Genomic DNA, 17,949 nt, shown 5'->3' with positions numbered 1-17,949 from the left:
AAAGTGGTCAAAGAACTGAGGTAGGACCTGGAGGGCGATATATTACTGCAATTTGAAGAGAGAGTGGAGAGGAAAGATGGATTGTGTGAACCTCAAAGGAACAAAATGAGAGGGAGGGCTTGGTATATATGCTGGAAGGTGCAGTGAGGTGAGAGGAGGCGGCCTACACCAACACCCTTTTTGCCATCTCCGAAGGAGAGTGCAGCAGAGGCGGTAGTATCCAGGTTTCAGTAAGTGCTAGGAAGTTAAAATCATGGGGAGAGAAAAAGAAAGTCATATATACACAAGAGCGTTTGTTGCATACTGCGCAGAATTCCATAGGGTACAGTTAAAGACTGGAGGGCGTTTATGGTTGGAGATGATAGGGATAAGATTGTTGAGGCATGTGAAAAGGTAGAATAAAAACCTCAAACTCTAGTATTTCTGTTTAGATTTGTGCTTACTGTAGGTGATCCAGAAAGGTAAGCAAGGTGTCCGAAATCATGACGGGTGTGCAAACTTACTTGAGCTAAAATGCTTTGCAATGCCAACTTTCAAAAAGATCTACAATTTCGTTAAGCAGTTTTACTTTTTCTGGCCACTATTGGGCCCAACTCCCAGCATTTCTAAAAATGTTGAGTTTCCTTTTTTTCCTATTTGCATTGGCTACGTATAGTGAAACAAAAGTTACCGTAAAGGATTAACGTATTTGCTCGATTATAAGACAAGGTTTTTCTTACCCAGAAGAAATGCTCTGAAAAATATCCCTGTTCTTACATTCAAGGTCGTCTTCTAAATCAGACCTCAAATAGGGGTCTTATTACAAGACTAAGATTCAGATCCCCCACAGTGCTGCAGGGAACCCGGATCCTCCTCTCTGGTGACCTCTGCTGCTGCCGGCACTTCCTCTGGGGGCTTCTATGACGGAGCACCGGCATCACACGATCGTCCGGTGCTCCACCACAGAAGTGGCATGGGGGGGGGGTTCAATAGTTTTCTGGAGGCAGAGTGGCATATATAGGGGGTTAAAATGCATGTCAGGGAGGCAAAGTGGCATATATGGGTGTATAAGGCATATCTGGGAGGCAGAGTGGCAAATAGGGGATTAACAGGGATATCTTGGGGCAGAGTGGCTTATTGGTGAGGCAGAGAGGCATATAAGGGATTATAAGGCATATCTGGGGGCAGATGTGCATAACTAGCACAAAGTGGCAAATAAAAGTAAACAAAATAATTTACATGTGAATTAGTATTTACTAGTAACCCCCCCCCCATATAGGAGGATATAAGGGGGTGGAGTGGCAAGCTAGGGGTCTGAGCGACAAGCTGGGGGGGGTAGATGTGCATAACTGGGGGCAGATTGGCAAATAAAAGGAAATAAAAAGAAATGCGTTTTTCCCAATCTATTAAATATTTTAAAATAGTTTACATGTGATTAAATAATTACTAGTAAAACTTTTTAAGGTATTAAAACCTAGTTTGAGAAAGTGTTTGGGTCCTTTAAAATATAGCTTTTATTATGTTATAGTAAAATGATGGAAATTACATTGTGAGAGTTAAGTGTTAACGTAATTGTTTTATACTGATGTTTGTTTTTAGAGATCACAGTGTGATCGGTGCAGGGGGATTGCGGGGAGGGGAGCCTCTCACCCCCCCCTCGTCCTGAAACAGAAAAGCAGAAAAAAAAAAGAAAAACGGTCATTTAAAAAATATTTTTAAAAAAATAATGTGTGACATCTGTGACATCACTGGCATGTTCAGGAGGTCCCTAAGAGGACCTCTAACCATTTTTGTGTAAAAGAAATATATTAAAAAAAAATCTATATAAAAAAAAGATCATAAAAAATTAAATAAAACCTTACATCCCATTGCCCTAGCAACCCCCAAACCCGTTAAGCCATAGGCATAAAAATGCACACCTTATAGTATGCTCCCTGGTGCTATATAAAGTAGGTATTTCTGAAATCAGGACACATGACTTGATAAACTTGGAGGGGATTTTCCATCACTTCACCTAATTTTGTGAGGATTCAGAGGGAAAATTTTAAAAATTAGTTTGTTGCTAGTTTTTACTAAATTTCAGCTAATTTTCAGCTAATCATCCAACTATGGTATCAAAAGAAAGCTCTATCTCTCCTTGAAAAAACAATATATAGTTTACATGGGTACACTATTCACAGGAAAGGAGAATAATCGCTAAACCGACATACCACAAAAATGGCAAAATTTCTCTGGGACTTGAGGTACCAAAAACCCCTGGGATTGAAGGGGTTCAGCCAGTGCTGGACTGGTTAAAATGCATTTCTGGAGAGCTATATATATATACTGCTAACAGCAATCACACTGCTATCAAGCCAAGGCAGCCAGTACATGCTGGAACCTGGGGATTTTAAAAGTGTGATTACAGCCTCCCTATGCTATGCTACCACCCCCACCCCCACCCCCCTTACACATCCATACTCATTCACAAACATTTAAATACTCATTCATTCCAGTAATCAATCACACACACACACACTCTCAATCCCCCACTCACCCACCCCCTTACCTGAACTGCTGATCTCCCACTCGCAGACTTCTGCAGGGGCCTGGCTGTGCGAGCAACTTCTCTGGCCCCGCCCCCAGAGGAAGGAGGCAGAGTTATGCGAGGAGTTATGTGCTAGCTTCCTGTTCTGCTGCTAATAGCAGAGACGCCGCTCGCGATCAAAGCCAGGTAAGCAGCACGGCCGAAGCAGAATGAGGTCTGATTAGAAGACGGACCTCGATTATAAGACGAGGGGTATTTTTCAGAGCATTTGCTCTGGAAAAAACCTTGTCTTATAATCGAGCAAATACGGTAATCCACACAATTACTATTTATAGAAGAAAGTTAAAGGAGGGCAAGAGTGTGTTAGTTTAAGCTCAAAATATCTTCCCTTTAATATTTATCATTCCTTTCAAAACTGTGCAACATTAACATTAGTGTTACCTCCAGCTCATTCAGTCTCTGGATCCTCGGTGTGAAGTGAAGCTTATCCACATCACATGCAAAAGGTGGTTGCCAGTCCTGGAAGGAAGAGAAAAGGGAAAAGGAAATTAAAAAAAAAAAAAAAAAAGACAAAAAAAATATATATACACATTTAACATTTTTAAAAAATTTTTATGCATAATTTATCAAAGCAACGGATGTCAATTGAACACACAGTAGCACTTTCAATACTTAATTTTGAACAAAAGTTCCATTGATCTCTTGATTGTTGCTTTGACCATAACTTGACAGCAGTCTGCAGATGCAGAAAACACATTTTTCCCCATATGGCAATTTCATCAGACCTACAGCCAGATCATAAAGAAGCAGATTGAGCTCTATTTTTTTTTTTTCCTTTTTTTTTTTTTTTAATTAATGTGAGCTGTAGTTCCATAAATATTGGAAGTTATAAATTGAAAAAAACAAGTGTTTATCCCAGTTAACATGTTGGCTGAACATACATACCAGTGACTACTCTGAATCCCCATAAGGCAGACAGTTTCAGAGAACCGCAATCACTACAGGGGTTATTTTTTTTTTTTTTTTTTTTTTGTTAATCTGGCCTAGTAGACATGCTGCCTCAGCCCATCTACCAAAGAAAGATCACTAAAAGGGCACTTGGAGAGATAAGGAGGAAGAGGACTAAGGTAGCTAAAGGCCCCCCCAGATAAATTGCCCAAATATAGATTTTTTTATATATTAAAGGCAGCGTGATTTAACACGTTTAGATTTGTCATCCAAGTCACAAAATGAAAAGTATGCCATTTTCAATAAACTTTGCATAAAATAGTTAATTTGCATTTAACTTGGTTCAAAGAATGTCAGACAAAATGGTCGGCCCTCGCACATGTTCACTTCATCAAATCTGGCACTCTTCGCAAAAAGTTTGGACATATGGCATATGGGGAATCAGAGGGAAGATGAAAGGGGGGGGGTCTGTGTTTACTGAACAGAGCAGTTGGTTGGTTTTAGCAGGTAGGTAAGGGTGGAGATGGAGGCAGATATTGGGCTGAGGAGGTTGAAAGAGGTAGGTATTTACAGTACTGAAGAGAGGAGTTAAGAGACATTTGAGGGGTTGAAAGATTTTATATATAAGGGGTCAGAGGGCAGATGCGGATTGGGGCTTATGTGGGTGAAGTGCATATGGGGCAAGGAGCAATAGGAGGGATGAGGTGTCTGATGAAGGCAGGTAGAGGATAAAATGGGATTTCAAAACGAAAAAAAATGCTTAAATGTTTTTCAAAATGAAGTTCACTCCACAGTTTGCTTCTGGTATCCGAGAATGACAAAATTACATAGCAAAGGGCACAATTGAAAGTTAAATTATGCGCTATTACCTAGGGCTGCAACTAACGATTATTTTAATAATCGATTAGTTGGCCGATTATTTTTTCGATTAATCGATTAATCGGATAAAAAAAAACAATATGCAAATTTTTCGTTTATTTAAAATAATTTAATGAACTGGATGTTAAAAAACAACTTAAAATTTACATTAACATTCTTATTTTGTTATGATGTAATAAAAAACAATATTTTCAAAGTACAAGAACCCAAACACAATATTTATGAAACAAAATAACCCCAAACATTCTGAAAAGAGGTGGACTATTACTGTTCAAGAAACTTTGCCCCAGCCCTGGCACTTTGCACCCAGCACTTTGCACCCAGCACTTTGCCCCAGCCCTGGCACTTTGCACCCAGCACTCAGCACTTTGCACCCAGCACTTTGCCCCAGCCCTGGCACTTTGCACCCAGCACTTTGCCCCAGCCCTGGCACTTTGCACCCAGCACTTTGCCCCAGCCCTGGCACTTTGCACCCAACAAGCACTTTGTACACAGCACTCAGCACTTTGCACCAGCACTTTGCACTTTGCACCCAGCCCTGGCACTTTGCAGCCAGCCCTGGCACTTTGTACCCAGCACTGGCACTTTGCACCCAGCACTTTGCACTGTGCCCCTGCACCCAGTCTCCAACTCTGCCCTGCACCCAGTCTCCAACTCTGCCCTGCACCCAGCCCTGCCCCCACACTCACACTCTGCCCTGCACCCACTCTGCCCTGCACCCACTCTGCCCTGCACCCACACTCACACCCTGCCCTGCATCCCCACCCCCACTCTGCCCTGCACCCAGTCTCCCACTCTGCCCTGCACCCACACTCACACCCTGCATCCCCACCCCCACTCTGCCCTGCACCCAGTCTCCTGCCCTGCACCCCCCACCCCCACTCTGCCCTGCACCCACACTCACACCCTGCATCCCCTGAAACCCCACCCCCACCCCACCGTGGACCCCCACCCCCGCGAACCGCTCTGTGCGAATGGAGCCACTCGCACAGAGCGAACCGCTCTGTGCGAATGGAGCCACTCGCACAGAGCGAACCGCTCTGTGCGAATGGAGCCACTCGCACAGAGCGTGTAGCAGAAGCGGGGAACGCTCGCGGAGGTAAGTAAAAGGAGCCGAGTGCTCCAACAACGAATCGATCACTCGATTAATCGATAACGGAAATCGTCGACAACGATTTCCGTTATCGATTATTATCGATTTTATCGATTCGTTGTTTCAGCACTACTATTACCGTATTTGCTCGGCTATAAGACAAGGTTTTTTTTCAGAGCAAATACTCTGACAGCCGGGGAAGGTCTGCAGCGGAAGTTGTCTCCGCGAATCGCGTATACGTCTACACGCTGCCCCGGCTACATGACCGGGGAGTCAGAAGCACCAGTAAGTTTGGGGGGGGGTCGTCGTGTTAAAGGGGGGCATAAGGCATTTCTGCCTCCCTATATATGTCACTCTGCCCCATAATATGCCTTTTAACCCCCTAAATGCCAGAGTGGCATATAGGGGTATAAGGCACTTCTGGAGGCAGAGTGGCACATAGGGGGTCAAAAGGCATATCATGGGGCACAGTGGCATTTAGAGGGTTAAAAGGCATATCATGGGGTATAAAGTAGGGCTGCAACGATTATTTTAATAATCGATTAGTTGGCCGGTTTTTTATCGATTAATCGGATAAAAAAATGGAATTTTTAAAAATTTAAAATAATGTAATAAACGTACAATTTACACTTTCATCTCTTTATTGCAATGGCCTCTCTATTCACCTTCTTAATTTACTGACATAAAAGCTACAAGAACCCAAACAGTGTTTCTCAAACTAGTTTTTAATACAACGTTATTAGTAAATATTAATTCATATGTTAACTATTTTTCATATTTAACCCCTTCGTGACAAAGGCTGATTCTATTTTTTGTACCCTTCGTGACAATGGCTGTTTTATCGTTTCTGCGGTGTTTGTGTTTAGCTGTAATTTTCTCTTAACCCATTTACTAAACCCACACAAGTTATATATTGTTTTTTTCAGGACAAGAAGGGCTTTCTTCAGACAGCATAATTTTTTTCATATGATGTAATTTCCTATAATAAAAATAATAAAATATATGACGAAAAATTGAAAAAAAAAACACATTTTCTCACTTTTATTTGAAAAATCTTTTATTCATCATAAAAAACTACTGAAAAAACCTGCTAAATAGATTCTACTATTTGTCCCGAGTTTAGAAATACCCAATGTTTTTATGTTTTTTTGCTTTCTTCTACACGTTATGGGGCAATAAGTACAAGTAGCGTTTTGCTAATTCAAAACCATTTTTCTCTGAATCTGGTAATTCTGTCTTCCATGTGGTATGTGGGGCATCTTTGAAGCCAGCAAATTAAATTTACCCCACCAAACCATATATTTTTGAAAACTAGACACCCCAGGGTATTTTAGATGCTGATAACCCTTTCCATGCACTAATCCTACCACCAACCCTTGTCAAAGTTTGTGATAGTAATTGTTTTTGGTGTTTTTTTTCACATACTTTATATTTCAGGTGTGAAATTACAGCTCCTGGTATGCTGTTGCTGTCACACAACACCCCAATATGTGTTCAGCAACATCTCCTGAGTACATTGATACCCCACATGCATGGGTTTGTCAGATTGTTTGGGGGCAAAAGGGCCACATTTGGAACATGCCTCCTCAGCCGTATACCGCTGCATGGTAACAATTGCAGCAAAAATAGTGGGGAAGGAAAGGGTTAATGGCTCTAATAAAAAAAAACTAAAAAAATGTAAAAAAAAAAAGTAAATAAAAAAAAAAGAACCCCAAAAACAATTGCCACTATGCAAGATCACTGTTTATGCAGTGATCAATGGCAATGAAGGGGTTAATATTATATGGGTGGCTCTTATAAGAGCCTTTGGATCAATAATATATATATATATATATATATATATATATATATAGATAGATATATAGATATATATATACCGTATTGGCTCGAATATAGGCCGCACTTTTTTCCCCCACTTTAAGTTTTTAAAGTGGGGGTGCGGCCTATATTCGGGCTCTAGCGCCCGACGCCCGGGCGCCGGGCAGGCAGCGGGGTTAGGATACAGATCCCCCGCAGCGGTGCAGGGGACCTGCATCCTTCTCCCCGATACGCTCAGACAGCCTCCCCTGCCAGCACTTCCCACGGGGGGGGGGGGGGTGCCGGCACGGGAGGTTATCTAAACGTTTTACCTCTGCCCACCCCCGACTTACCGGAGCAGACTCCCGGGTGTCTTGCGGGGCCGGCGGGAGACATTTACGCAATACGCGCATGCAACTTCCGGTACCGGAAGTTGCATACGCGTATTGCGTAGATGTCCCTCGCCGGCCCCGCAAGACACCCGGGAGTCTGCTCCGGTAAGTCGAGGAGGGGGGGGCAGAGGAGGACAGCGGCAGCGGATCGCGGGGAGGGAGGACAGCGGCAGCGTATCGCGGGGAGGGAGGACAGCGGCAGCGGATCGCGGGGAGGGAGGACAGCGGCAGCGGATCGCGGGGAGGGAGGACAGCGGCAGCGGATCGCGGGGAGGGAGGACAGCGGCAGCGGATCTCGGGGAGGGAGGACAGCGGCAGCGGATCTCGGGGAGGGAGGACAGCGGCAGCGGATCTCGGGGAGGGAGGACAGCGGCAGCGGATCTCGGGGAGGGAGGACAGCGGCAGCGTATCGCGGGGAGGGAGGACAGCGGCAGCGTATCGCGGGGAGGGAGGACAGCGGCAGCGTATCGCGGGGAGGGAGGACAGCGGCAGCGTATCTCGGGAGGGGGGAGACAGAGTGGCAGCATGTTTTTTTTGGTGCTTTTTTAAAGAAAAAAAACTTTTTCTTTAAAAAAGCACCAAACTTTTAGGGTGCGGCCTATATACGGGGGCGGCCTATATCCGAGCCAATACGGTATATATAGATATAGATATATACACACACACACATACACATACATATACACACACCGTATTGGCTCGGATATAGGCCGCCCCCTAAAAGTTTGGTGCTTTTTTAAAGAAAAAGTTTTTTTCTTTAAAAAAGCACCAAAAGATATGCTGCCACTCTGTCCTCCCCCCCTCGAGATACGCTGCCACTCTGTCCTCTCCCCCCGAGATATGCTGCCACTCTGCCCCCGAGATACGCTGCCACTCTGTCCTCCCCCCCTCGAGATACGCTGCCACTCTGTCCTCTCCCCCCCCCGAGATATGCTGCCACTCTGTCCCCCCCCCCCGAGATATGCTGCCACTCTGTCCTCCCCCCAACTTACCAGAGTAGACTCCCGGGTGTCTTACGGGGCCGGAGGGGGACATCTATGCACATCGTGTATACAACTCCCGGCGCCGGCACTCAGCGGAAGTACCGGCACCGGAAGATGTATACGCGTATTGCGTAGGTGTCTTCCGACGGCCCTGCAAGACACCCGGGAGTCTGCCCTGGTAAGTCGGGGGGGTTAAAATGCATCGTGTGGACGTTCACCGTCCGTGCGATGCGCTTAGACAACCTCCCGTGCCGGTACTCCCCCCCGTGGGAAGTGCCGGCAGGGGAGGCTGTCTGAGCGTATCAGACAGTAGGATGCAGGTCCCCTGCACCGCTGCGGGGGATCTGTATCCTAACCCCGCTAGACCCCGAATATAGGCCGCACCCCCACTTTAAAGTCTTAAAGTGGGGGAAAAAAGTGCGGCCTATATTGGGGCCAATACGGTGTGTGTGTATGTATGTATGTATGTATGTATGTATATATATATATATATAAACACTTTCAATACTGATGTTCCATTGGAGCACAGCATAGACTGATATTTAGTCCCCACAAGCTTGTGGGGACAAATGTTAACCCCTGCAATGCCACGAATGTGTTATACACAATTGTGGAATTGAAGGGGTTAACGCTGCACTATCGCTCTCATGGAGCGATCAGGCAGCAGAGGGGTGTTGACATGAGTGTGAAGACCAAAGAACCCTCTCCCCCTGTCCCTGAAGCTGCCTCTGGCAGCAATTGGGAAGCAATTGCTGGTCTATAGACCAGCCATTGCAGGGGGGAGTCTCTGATGACTGCTGTAGGCTTCCATGCCTACAGGAATTATCAAAGGGCTTGTGGGGGCTCGTTTTGCTGTTGCTGGTCTGCCTGGGCTTCCAGGCAGACCACAAGCAGCAGAGCCCCTTACAAAACGGGAATTAACCCCTAAATGCCGCGATCGCGGCATTGAAGGGGTTAACGCTGCACTGTCGCTCTCATGGAGCGATCAGGCAGCAGGGGAGGGTTGGGGCTGGTCTCCACACTCATGTGGAGACCAAAGAACCCTCTCCCCCTGTCCCTGAAGCTGCCTCTGGCAGCTGGGACGCGACTGCTGGTCTATAGACCAGCCACTGCAGGGGGGAGTCTCTCTGATGACTGCTGTAGGCTTCCATGCCTACAGGAGTCATCAAAGGGCTTGTGGGGGGGCTCGTTTTTGCTGTTGCTGGCCTGCCTGGGCTTCCAGGCAGACCACCAGCAGCAGAGCCCCGTACAAAACGGGAATTAACCCCTAAATGCCGCGATCGCGGCATTGAAGGGGTTAACGCTGCCCTGTCGCTCTCATGGAGCGATCAGGCAGCAGGGGGATGTTGTGTCAGGTCCCCACACTTGTGTGGGGACCCAATCAACACTCAACCCCCTTTCCTGAAGCTGCCTGTGGCAGCTGAAAACGCTATTGCAGGTTTTCCTGCAATTGCGGTTTCAGTCTACCGGATCACTCCGTGGGAGTGATCTCAGGCTTGGGGGCGGGCTCTGAGTGGCTGTTTTGTCTGCCCAGGCTTCTGGGCAGACAGCAGCGCCCCCGCGTGGTGACGCGGGGGCATTTTTTTGTGGACGTAAGAGGCTGACAAACTCCTAGGCACCAGGACGAAATTGTGAGTCGCCATGGCGACCTGGCGCCTGGGATTTGTCGAGCCCTGTCTTATGCCACTATTACCAGTGCATCCCTAGACTTGTCCTCTGTGCTTCAGATTCCTTGGTGCCTAGAGGGGCAACTGGTGGAGGTCTGCCCGATGGGCGCAGACAACCTCCGCTGCTGCTGGCCCTTCCACCGGGGCTTCTTTGAATGAGCACCAGAAGGTCATGTGATGCCGGCGCTCCGTCATAGAAGCCCCAGAGGAAGTGACGGCAGCAGCAGTTATACAGTATCTCACAAAAGTAAATGCATCCCTCACATTTTTTGTAAATATATTATATGGCATTGACCAGAGCTTCACAGGTTGCCACTGGAGTCCTCCTCCACAACGACATCACGGAGCTGGTAGAAGTTAGAGACATTGCGCTCCCCCAACTTACCTTTGAGGATGCCCCGCAGATGCTCAATAGGGTTTAGGTTTGAAGGCATACTTGGCCAGTCCATCACCTTTACCCTCAGCTTCTTTAGCAAGGCAGTGGTCATCTTGGAAGTGTGTTTGGGGTCGTTATGAATAAATACCGGGTTAGACAGTATAGAAAGGGAAGGCGATTTACTTAGTAACCAGGTGGGTGGATCTGGGGGCTTGGTCTATAAAGATAATAGGGAGAAGCATATGTTTTGCCCCCCAAAGCAAGGACAGAAAGTGATTGCAGCATCGGTGTTAAATGACAAGCTGAAGGTCATGTCTACAAATGCTCGCAGTTTAGGGAATAAGATCCATGAACTTGTAACAGTTGTGGCAACTGAGAATGTTGATATAGTGGCTGTTACTGAGACATGGTATAATGAGAAAAATGACTGGGACATATCAATACCGGGGTACTCTTTATATAGAAAAGATAGAAAGGGCAGGAAAGGGGGAGGGGTGGCCCTATATGTGAAAAATAACATAAAATCTAACTTAATACAAGTTGGTGAAGAGAACTTAGAGTCGGTTTGGGTTACAGTACAATTTGGCAAAAGTAAAGTAACTCGCATAGGTGTGATTTATAGACCCCCAGGACAAGTAGAAGAACTCGATAATCTACTAGTGGAGGAAATAGCTAAAATGACAGTGAAGGGGGATGTTATAATCATGGGTGACTTTAATCTCCCTGATGTGAACTGGAAAACGAAAGTAGCTGGTTGTGCCAGGAGTGCGGATATTCTAAACTCCTTATTGGGATTATCTTTAAAACAGGTGGTTGAGGAACCAACTCGTAAGGAGGCCACATTGGATTTAGTGTTCACAAATGGAGATTTGTTAACAGATATTTCTGTAGGTGAAAGTTTGGGATCTAGTGATCATCAGTCTGTGTGGTTTAATATACGAACAGTGACTGAGTCACACCACACAAAAACAAAAGTTTTAGATTTTAGAAAAGCTGACTTTTCTAAAATGAGAAAATGTATAGAGGAGTCATTATCAGACTGGCACAATTTAAATGGTGTTCAGGAGAAATGGGATTTTGTAAAAGCTGTTTTATCGAAGATAACAGAAAATTGTATTAGGTTGGTCAGTAAGAGTAAAAAATTAAGGAAACCGCTGTGGTACTCTGCAGAAGTGGCCAAAATCGTGAAAGACAAGAAGTTAGCCTTTAGTAGATACAAAAATACCCAAAGTGAGGAAGATAGACAGATCTATAAAATTAGGCAGAAAGAGGCAAAGAAAGTTATAAAAACTGCCAAATCACAGGCAGAAGAGCGAATTGCCCTATCAGTAAAAAATGGAGATAAAACATTTTTTAGATATATAAATGAGAAAAGGAAAGTTAAACAAGGATTAGTTAGACTAAAAACAAAAGGCATATATGTAGAAGAGGATAAAGGTTTAGCTGACTGCCTCAACGAATATTTCTGTTCAGTTTTTACAGATGAGAATGATGGAATGGGACCTCAGTTGGGAAAAAAGACTGAATCATTTGAAATATGTGAGTTTATCGAGGCGGAGGTTTTACTTCAGTTGTCTAAGGTAAAGACAAATAAGTCGATGGGGCCTGATGGGATACACCCCAAATTATTAAAAGAGCTTGGGGGTGTACTAGCAAAACCGTTAACTGATATATTTAACGAATCATTGGTAACGGGAGTTGTCCCTGGGGATTGGAAAGTAGCGAATGTTGTGCCTATACACAAAAAAGGCAGTAGGGAGGAGTCGGGCAACTACAGGCCAGTTAGTCTTACATCTGTAGTGGGAAAATTAATCGAAACAATGTTAAAGGAAAGGATTGTTGAACATCTGAAGTCACATGGCTTTCAAGATCAAAAACAACATGGGTTTTCCTCAGGAAGATCTTGCCAAACAAATCTTATTGATTTTTTTGATTGGGTGACTAAAGTAATTGATCAAGGTGGTGCAGTAGACATTGCGTATCTGGATTTCAGTAAGGCCTTTGACACTGTCCCACATAGAAGACTTATAAATAAACTGCAATCTCTGGGTTTAGATCCCAATGTTGTTGAATGGATTAAGGAGTGGCTGAGTGACAGAAAACAGAGGGTTGTAGTCATTGGCGTATATTCAGAACAAGGTCTTGTTACCAGTGGGATACCTCAGGGATCTGTACTTGGACCCATTCTCTTTAATATTTTCATTAGTGATATTGCAGATGGTGTTGATGGAAAGGTATGTTTATTTGCCGACGACACAAAAATTTGCAACAGGGTTGATGTTCCTGGAGGAAGAAGCCAAATGGCAAACGATCTAGGTAAGCTGGAAAAATGGTCAGAGCTGTGGCAATTGGCATTTAACGTGGATAAATGCAAAGTAATGCACCTGGGGCATAAAAACCCAAGGGCAGAGTATAGACTATTTGGTACTGTCCTAACCTCAACGTGTGAGGAAAGGGATTTAGGGGTAATTATTTCTGAGGATTTAAAGGTAGGTAGACAATGCAGTAGAGCAGCAGGTAATGCTAGCAGAATGCTTGGTTGTATAGGGAGAGGTATTAGCAGTAGGAAGAGGGAAGTGCTCATGCCGCTGTACAGATCACTGGTGAGACCTCACTTGGAGTATTGTGTACAGTACTGGAGACCATATCTCCAGAAGGATATAGATATGTTGGAGAAAGTGCAGAGAAGGGCTACTAAAACGGTTTATGGATTACAAAATAAACCTTACCAGGACAGGTTAAAGGATCTTAACCTATATAGCCTGGAAAAAAGACGGGACAGGGGGGATATGATAGAAACATTTAAATACTTAAAGGGAATCAACAAAGTAAAGGAAGAAAGTTTATTTAAAAGAAGAAATAAAACCACAACAAGAGGACACAAGCATAAACTAGAGGGGCAAAGGTTTAATGGTAACATCAGAAAATATTACTTTACGGAAAGGGTAGTGGACGCATGGAATAGCCTCCCAGTGGAAGTGGTAGATGTTAATACAGTAAAGTCATTTAAGCAAGCATGGGATAGTCATAATGCCAAGCTAGATATAGGATAAGGGCAAGTACTAAAGGAGAGTACTCAGAGGTTGGGCAGACTGGATGGGCCTTCTGGCTCTTATCTGCCGTCACTTTCTATGTTTCTATGTGGCCCAGTCTCCGAGAGAGGGGAGGAAATCATGTTCTGCTTCTGTATGTCACAGTACATGTTGGCATTTGTCACGGATCTGGCTAGTCCGACCGACTACCTCCGCTGTCTTATGCTCCCTTAGCCCGGAACACACACATTTTCCCCGTTTTCCCAGTCACTAGCCGAGACTCAGTGTAGGGTATAACATTAAGAAAGCTTTATTGTACGCAGACACAGGTATATATATCCACATAATCACATCAACACACAGAATGAGAAGTCCGAGTAACATAACTGCCCCCTTTAGCTGGGGGATTCAGGTCTCCCAGGAACAATAGGGGAGCTAATAAAGAGATTAGCCTCTGATATCTTCCACTGATAGTCAGGCAGGAGCCCTGCCTGGGCACCCTATGGAGATAATCCTTTCTGGTACACATAGTGCGCCAGGAGGCTATTCTAGTCGCCCAGCAGTTCCAAAAGTAAAACCTGTACGTCCTGGTACTGGGCATGGCGGTGTGGGCAGCAGAGGGCAGCTTCTGGGTCGGGGCAATAGGAAAAAGGGGTATAACATTGAAACTGGGTTCCGGGGGGACGTGTGGTTGGGCTATATAATATCCACAGCTGTGTATCTGAAGGGACAAGTCCGTCAGAGCATTCATGGTTCCCTCAACGAACTGTAGCTTGACTGTAGGCAAGACACACTTGTTTTTGTACTCCTCACCTGGTTGCCGCCACACACGCTTGAAGCCATCGGAACCAAATAAGTTTATCTTGGTCTCATCGGACAACAGAACATGGTTCCAGTAATCCATATCCTTAGTCTGCTTGTCTTCAGCAAACCGTTTGCAGGCTTTCTTGTGCATCATCTTTAGAAGAGGCTTCCTTCTGGGCCGACAGCCATGCAGACCAATTTGATGCAGTGTGCGGCATATGGTCTGAGCACTGACAGGCTGACCTCCCCCACCCCTTAAACCTCTGCAGCAATGCTGGCATAGGTCTATTAACCAAAAGCAACCTCTGGATATAACGCTGAGCACGTGGACTCAACATATTTGGTCGACCATGGCGGGGACTCTTCTTAGTGGAACCTGTCCTGTGTGTGTATGGTCTTGCCTACCGTGCTGCTGCTCAGTTTCAGGGTCTTGGCAATCTTCTTACAGCCTAGATCCTTAGAGTTTTTTTGCTATGAGGTGCCATGTTAAGCTTCCAGTGACCAGTATGAGAGAGCAGGGGAGGGCTGGCAGCCTAAGGCCTGGGGGCAAGTCTAGTCAACTGGCCCATTGCACCATTAAAGCGGCTGCGAGCGACATTGAAAGCGGCCTTCGTGCGGCAGTCACTCCACCAGCGCCTAATGAAATTAAAATGGCCGGCGTGCACGCACCGCATGCCTCAGCTCTTCATCCCACCCCTTTTAAGACGTGGGAAGAGGAGCTGAGGCATGGCCATTGGGTCTGACAGCCGCATGATGCAGGGGCGTACCTAGAGTATTTGGCACCTGTGGCAGACCCTGTATGTGGCACCCCCCCCCACACACACACACACACACACACACACTTTAAAAATGCATAGTTTCTATGGTTAGGCAAACATTGACAGGGGTACAGCATAACTTATCATTATATACTTAGGGATTATGCGGTACCACCGTCAATGCGTGCCTATACATTGAGCCAGACACCGACAACCCCTATCACTATATACTAAGCCAAACATTGATGTGGTGTAGGCTTACCACTTTAGTGACTGGCATAGTACCGTATTTGCTCGATTATAAGACGACCCTGATTATAAGACGACCCCCCAAAATCTGAATATTAACTTAGGAAAAAAAGAAAAAGCCTGAATATAAGACGACCCCAAAGGAAAAAAGTTTTACCAGTAAATGTTAATTCATGTAAACTATTTTTTTTAATAAAAGCTATGATTGAGAAAAAGATTTTTTGTATTTTCCAACCTGTGCCCCAGTTACGCACATCTGCCCCCAGGCTTGCCACACCAATATGGCACTGTGGCCCATGATATGCCTTTTAACCCTCTATATGCCACTGTGCCCCATGGTATGCCTTTTGACCCCCTATGTGCCACTCTGCCTCCAGAGATGCCTTATACCCCTATATCCCATTCTGGCATTTAGGGGGTTAAAATGCATATTATGGGGGCAGAGTGGCATATAGGGAGGTATAAGGCATTTCAGGAGGCAGAGTGGCATTAAGGGAGTTAAAAGGCATTGTATAGAGCACTCTGCCTCCAGAAATGCCTTATACCCCTATATGCCACTCTGCCATTTAGGGGGTTAAAAGGCATATTATGGGGCAGAGTGGCATATAGGGAGGTATAAGGCATTTCAGGAGGCAGAGTGCTCTATTAAATGCCCCCTTAACGCCACTCCAGAAATGCCCTATGCCCCCATTTAACACACACACACACACTCTCTCTCTCACCCCCTTCCCCCTCTCTCACCCCTCTCTTACCGGTGCTTCCAGCCGGGGCAGCGGGTTGATGTCGCCTTCAGCTGCAGCCGAAAGGAGGTGGAGTTGGCAGCGGGGGTTTGTATGCGTCCGTCGCGTATACTTTCCCCGGCTGTCAGAGATCAGAGTTCCCCGCACTCTGTCAGCCGGTGGGGGTCTGCATCGCACAGACAGACTCCGTTACTCGCCTTCACTTACACTGAGGCTTCTATGAAGCTGCAGGGAAAGTGCCTGTCAGTAACGGAGCCGGGTAGAGAGGCAGAGTGATGTATGGGAGGGGGGGGGAGGCAGATGGGAAGGGGGAGAGAGACGGAAGTGAGAGACCGGCCGACAGTGAGGAGAATCCAGATCCCCTGCAGCGTTGCGGGGGATCTGGATTCTAGTGTTATAATCCGATCTATTTGAGGTCGGATTATATACGGAGAGGAGTTTTTTTGCTCTGAAAAAAAACCTCTTTTTATAATCGATAAAAATCTATTCGATTAATCGATAATGAAAATCGTTGACAACGATTTTCATTATCGATTTTATCGATTAGTTGTTTCAGCCCTAGATGGGATGATATACTGCTGGGGGTAGCCAGAAGTATTTACAAATTCAGGGCCCAAAGTCAATAGGGAGGAGGCTGGCTCTCAGGCCTCTCCACTGCAGTGGCCCCAGTGATGGAGGGTTCCATCACAACCAGGTAACTGACACTCTTTTATAAAGAAGAAAGGCAGATGAGCTTGTCCAGAGGAAGAAAGCCCCCATTCCAACGATGCAAAAAAAATCCTCCACTAGGAACATACAAGTCCTTTCGCGTGAAGAAAGCATCTGGTGGACAGGCGAATTATTGCTGTCAATTTTCCCTGAGCTAGAAAACAGACGCAGACCCAGAAATGTGACTTGCCCCAATTCAAGATGCAACCTAGCTCCTGCAAGGTGTTGACTACTCTTGTAAGGCGAGACTGGAGGACAGAAGCCAAATGGGCAGTTGTCTATGTATAAGATGACTGAACTCCCCTGGAGCCTTAATTAAGACGCTGCCAGGAGTTGCGAAGCCCCTGGGAGCTGCCAACAGACCAAATGGAAAGACCTGAAACCGTCAAGTTGTACGTCTGAATTCCAAGGGATCGCTATGCGTAATCAATTCTCTGTTTATTGCACATATGGTTAAGACGATACAGAACAACATTGTAAAGATACAGCATACAGTGTCAAGAAACAATCATACAGAATTATACAAATATGACAAAAAGCTGTACAATGGCACAATGACAATGTCATTCTGAAGATGACCAAAAGTATCATATCACAGAGTAGATAAATACAGGCTTATGATTATTGTACACCACAGTAATTAGTAAAGATAAACATAGCTAAGAGTACCAGAAATTTGTATGTCTGATAAGATGTGGAAATATGCTACCAAAACACAGTCTGGAGAGAGTAATGAAAACTCAAAAAAAAAAAAAAAAAAAAGAAAGAAAAAGTGATCCGGTGGCAAAGTGCAAGGAATTTAAGTGTTTAAGGAGAGACAATGGAGTCCAGACAAGAGGAGCTAACACGGAACACCATCTCAATTTCAAATACCAGGGCCTGACTCAAGTTGCCAGAAAATTAGGACGAGGGATCACTATGCGTAGGAACTTTCAACGAGATGGATGGATAAGAACGTAAAGAGTCGCAGCTTTCAAGTGTCTATGGAAGCCATGAAGTTGCGGAGGCATATTGTCT

The 17,949-nt window shown here is 45.4% G+C and overlaps 1 protein-coding gene across 2 annotated transcripts in view; it reads right to left on the bottom strand.

Moving 5' to 3' along the window:
- KDM5B (lysine demethylase 5B) overlaps window positions 1-17,949 on the bottom strand; it is a 72,559-nt gene that overhangs the window by 48,767 nt on the left and 5,843 nt on the right. For both annotated transcript variants that reach the window (XM_053454238.1, XM_053454237.1), the window contains one exon: window positions 2,948-3,025. In XM_053454238.1, the coding sequence (XP_053310213.1) occupies window positions 2,948-3,025 (78 nt within the window). The remainder of the gene's footprint in view (window positions 1-2,947; window positions 3,026-17,949) is intronic.

Source organism: Spea bombifrons, chromosome 2, assembly GCF_027358695.1.
Source record: "Spea bombifrons isolate aSpeBom1 chromosome 2, aSpeBom1.2.pri, whole genome shotgun sequence".
NCBI classification, from domain to species: Eukaryota; Metazoa; Chordata; class Amphibia; order Anura; family Pelobatidae; genus Spea; species Spea bombifrons.
This window is presented reverse-complemented; position numbering and strand designations above follow the sequence as displayed.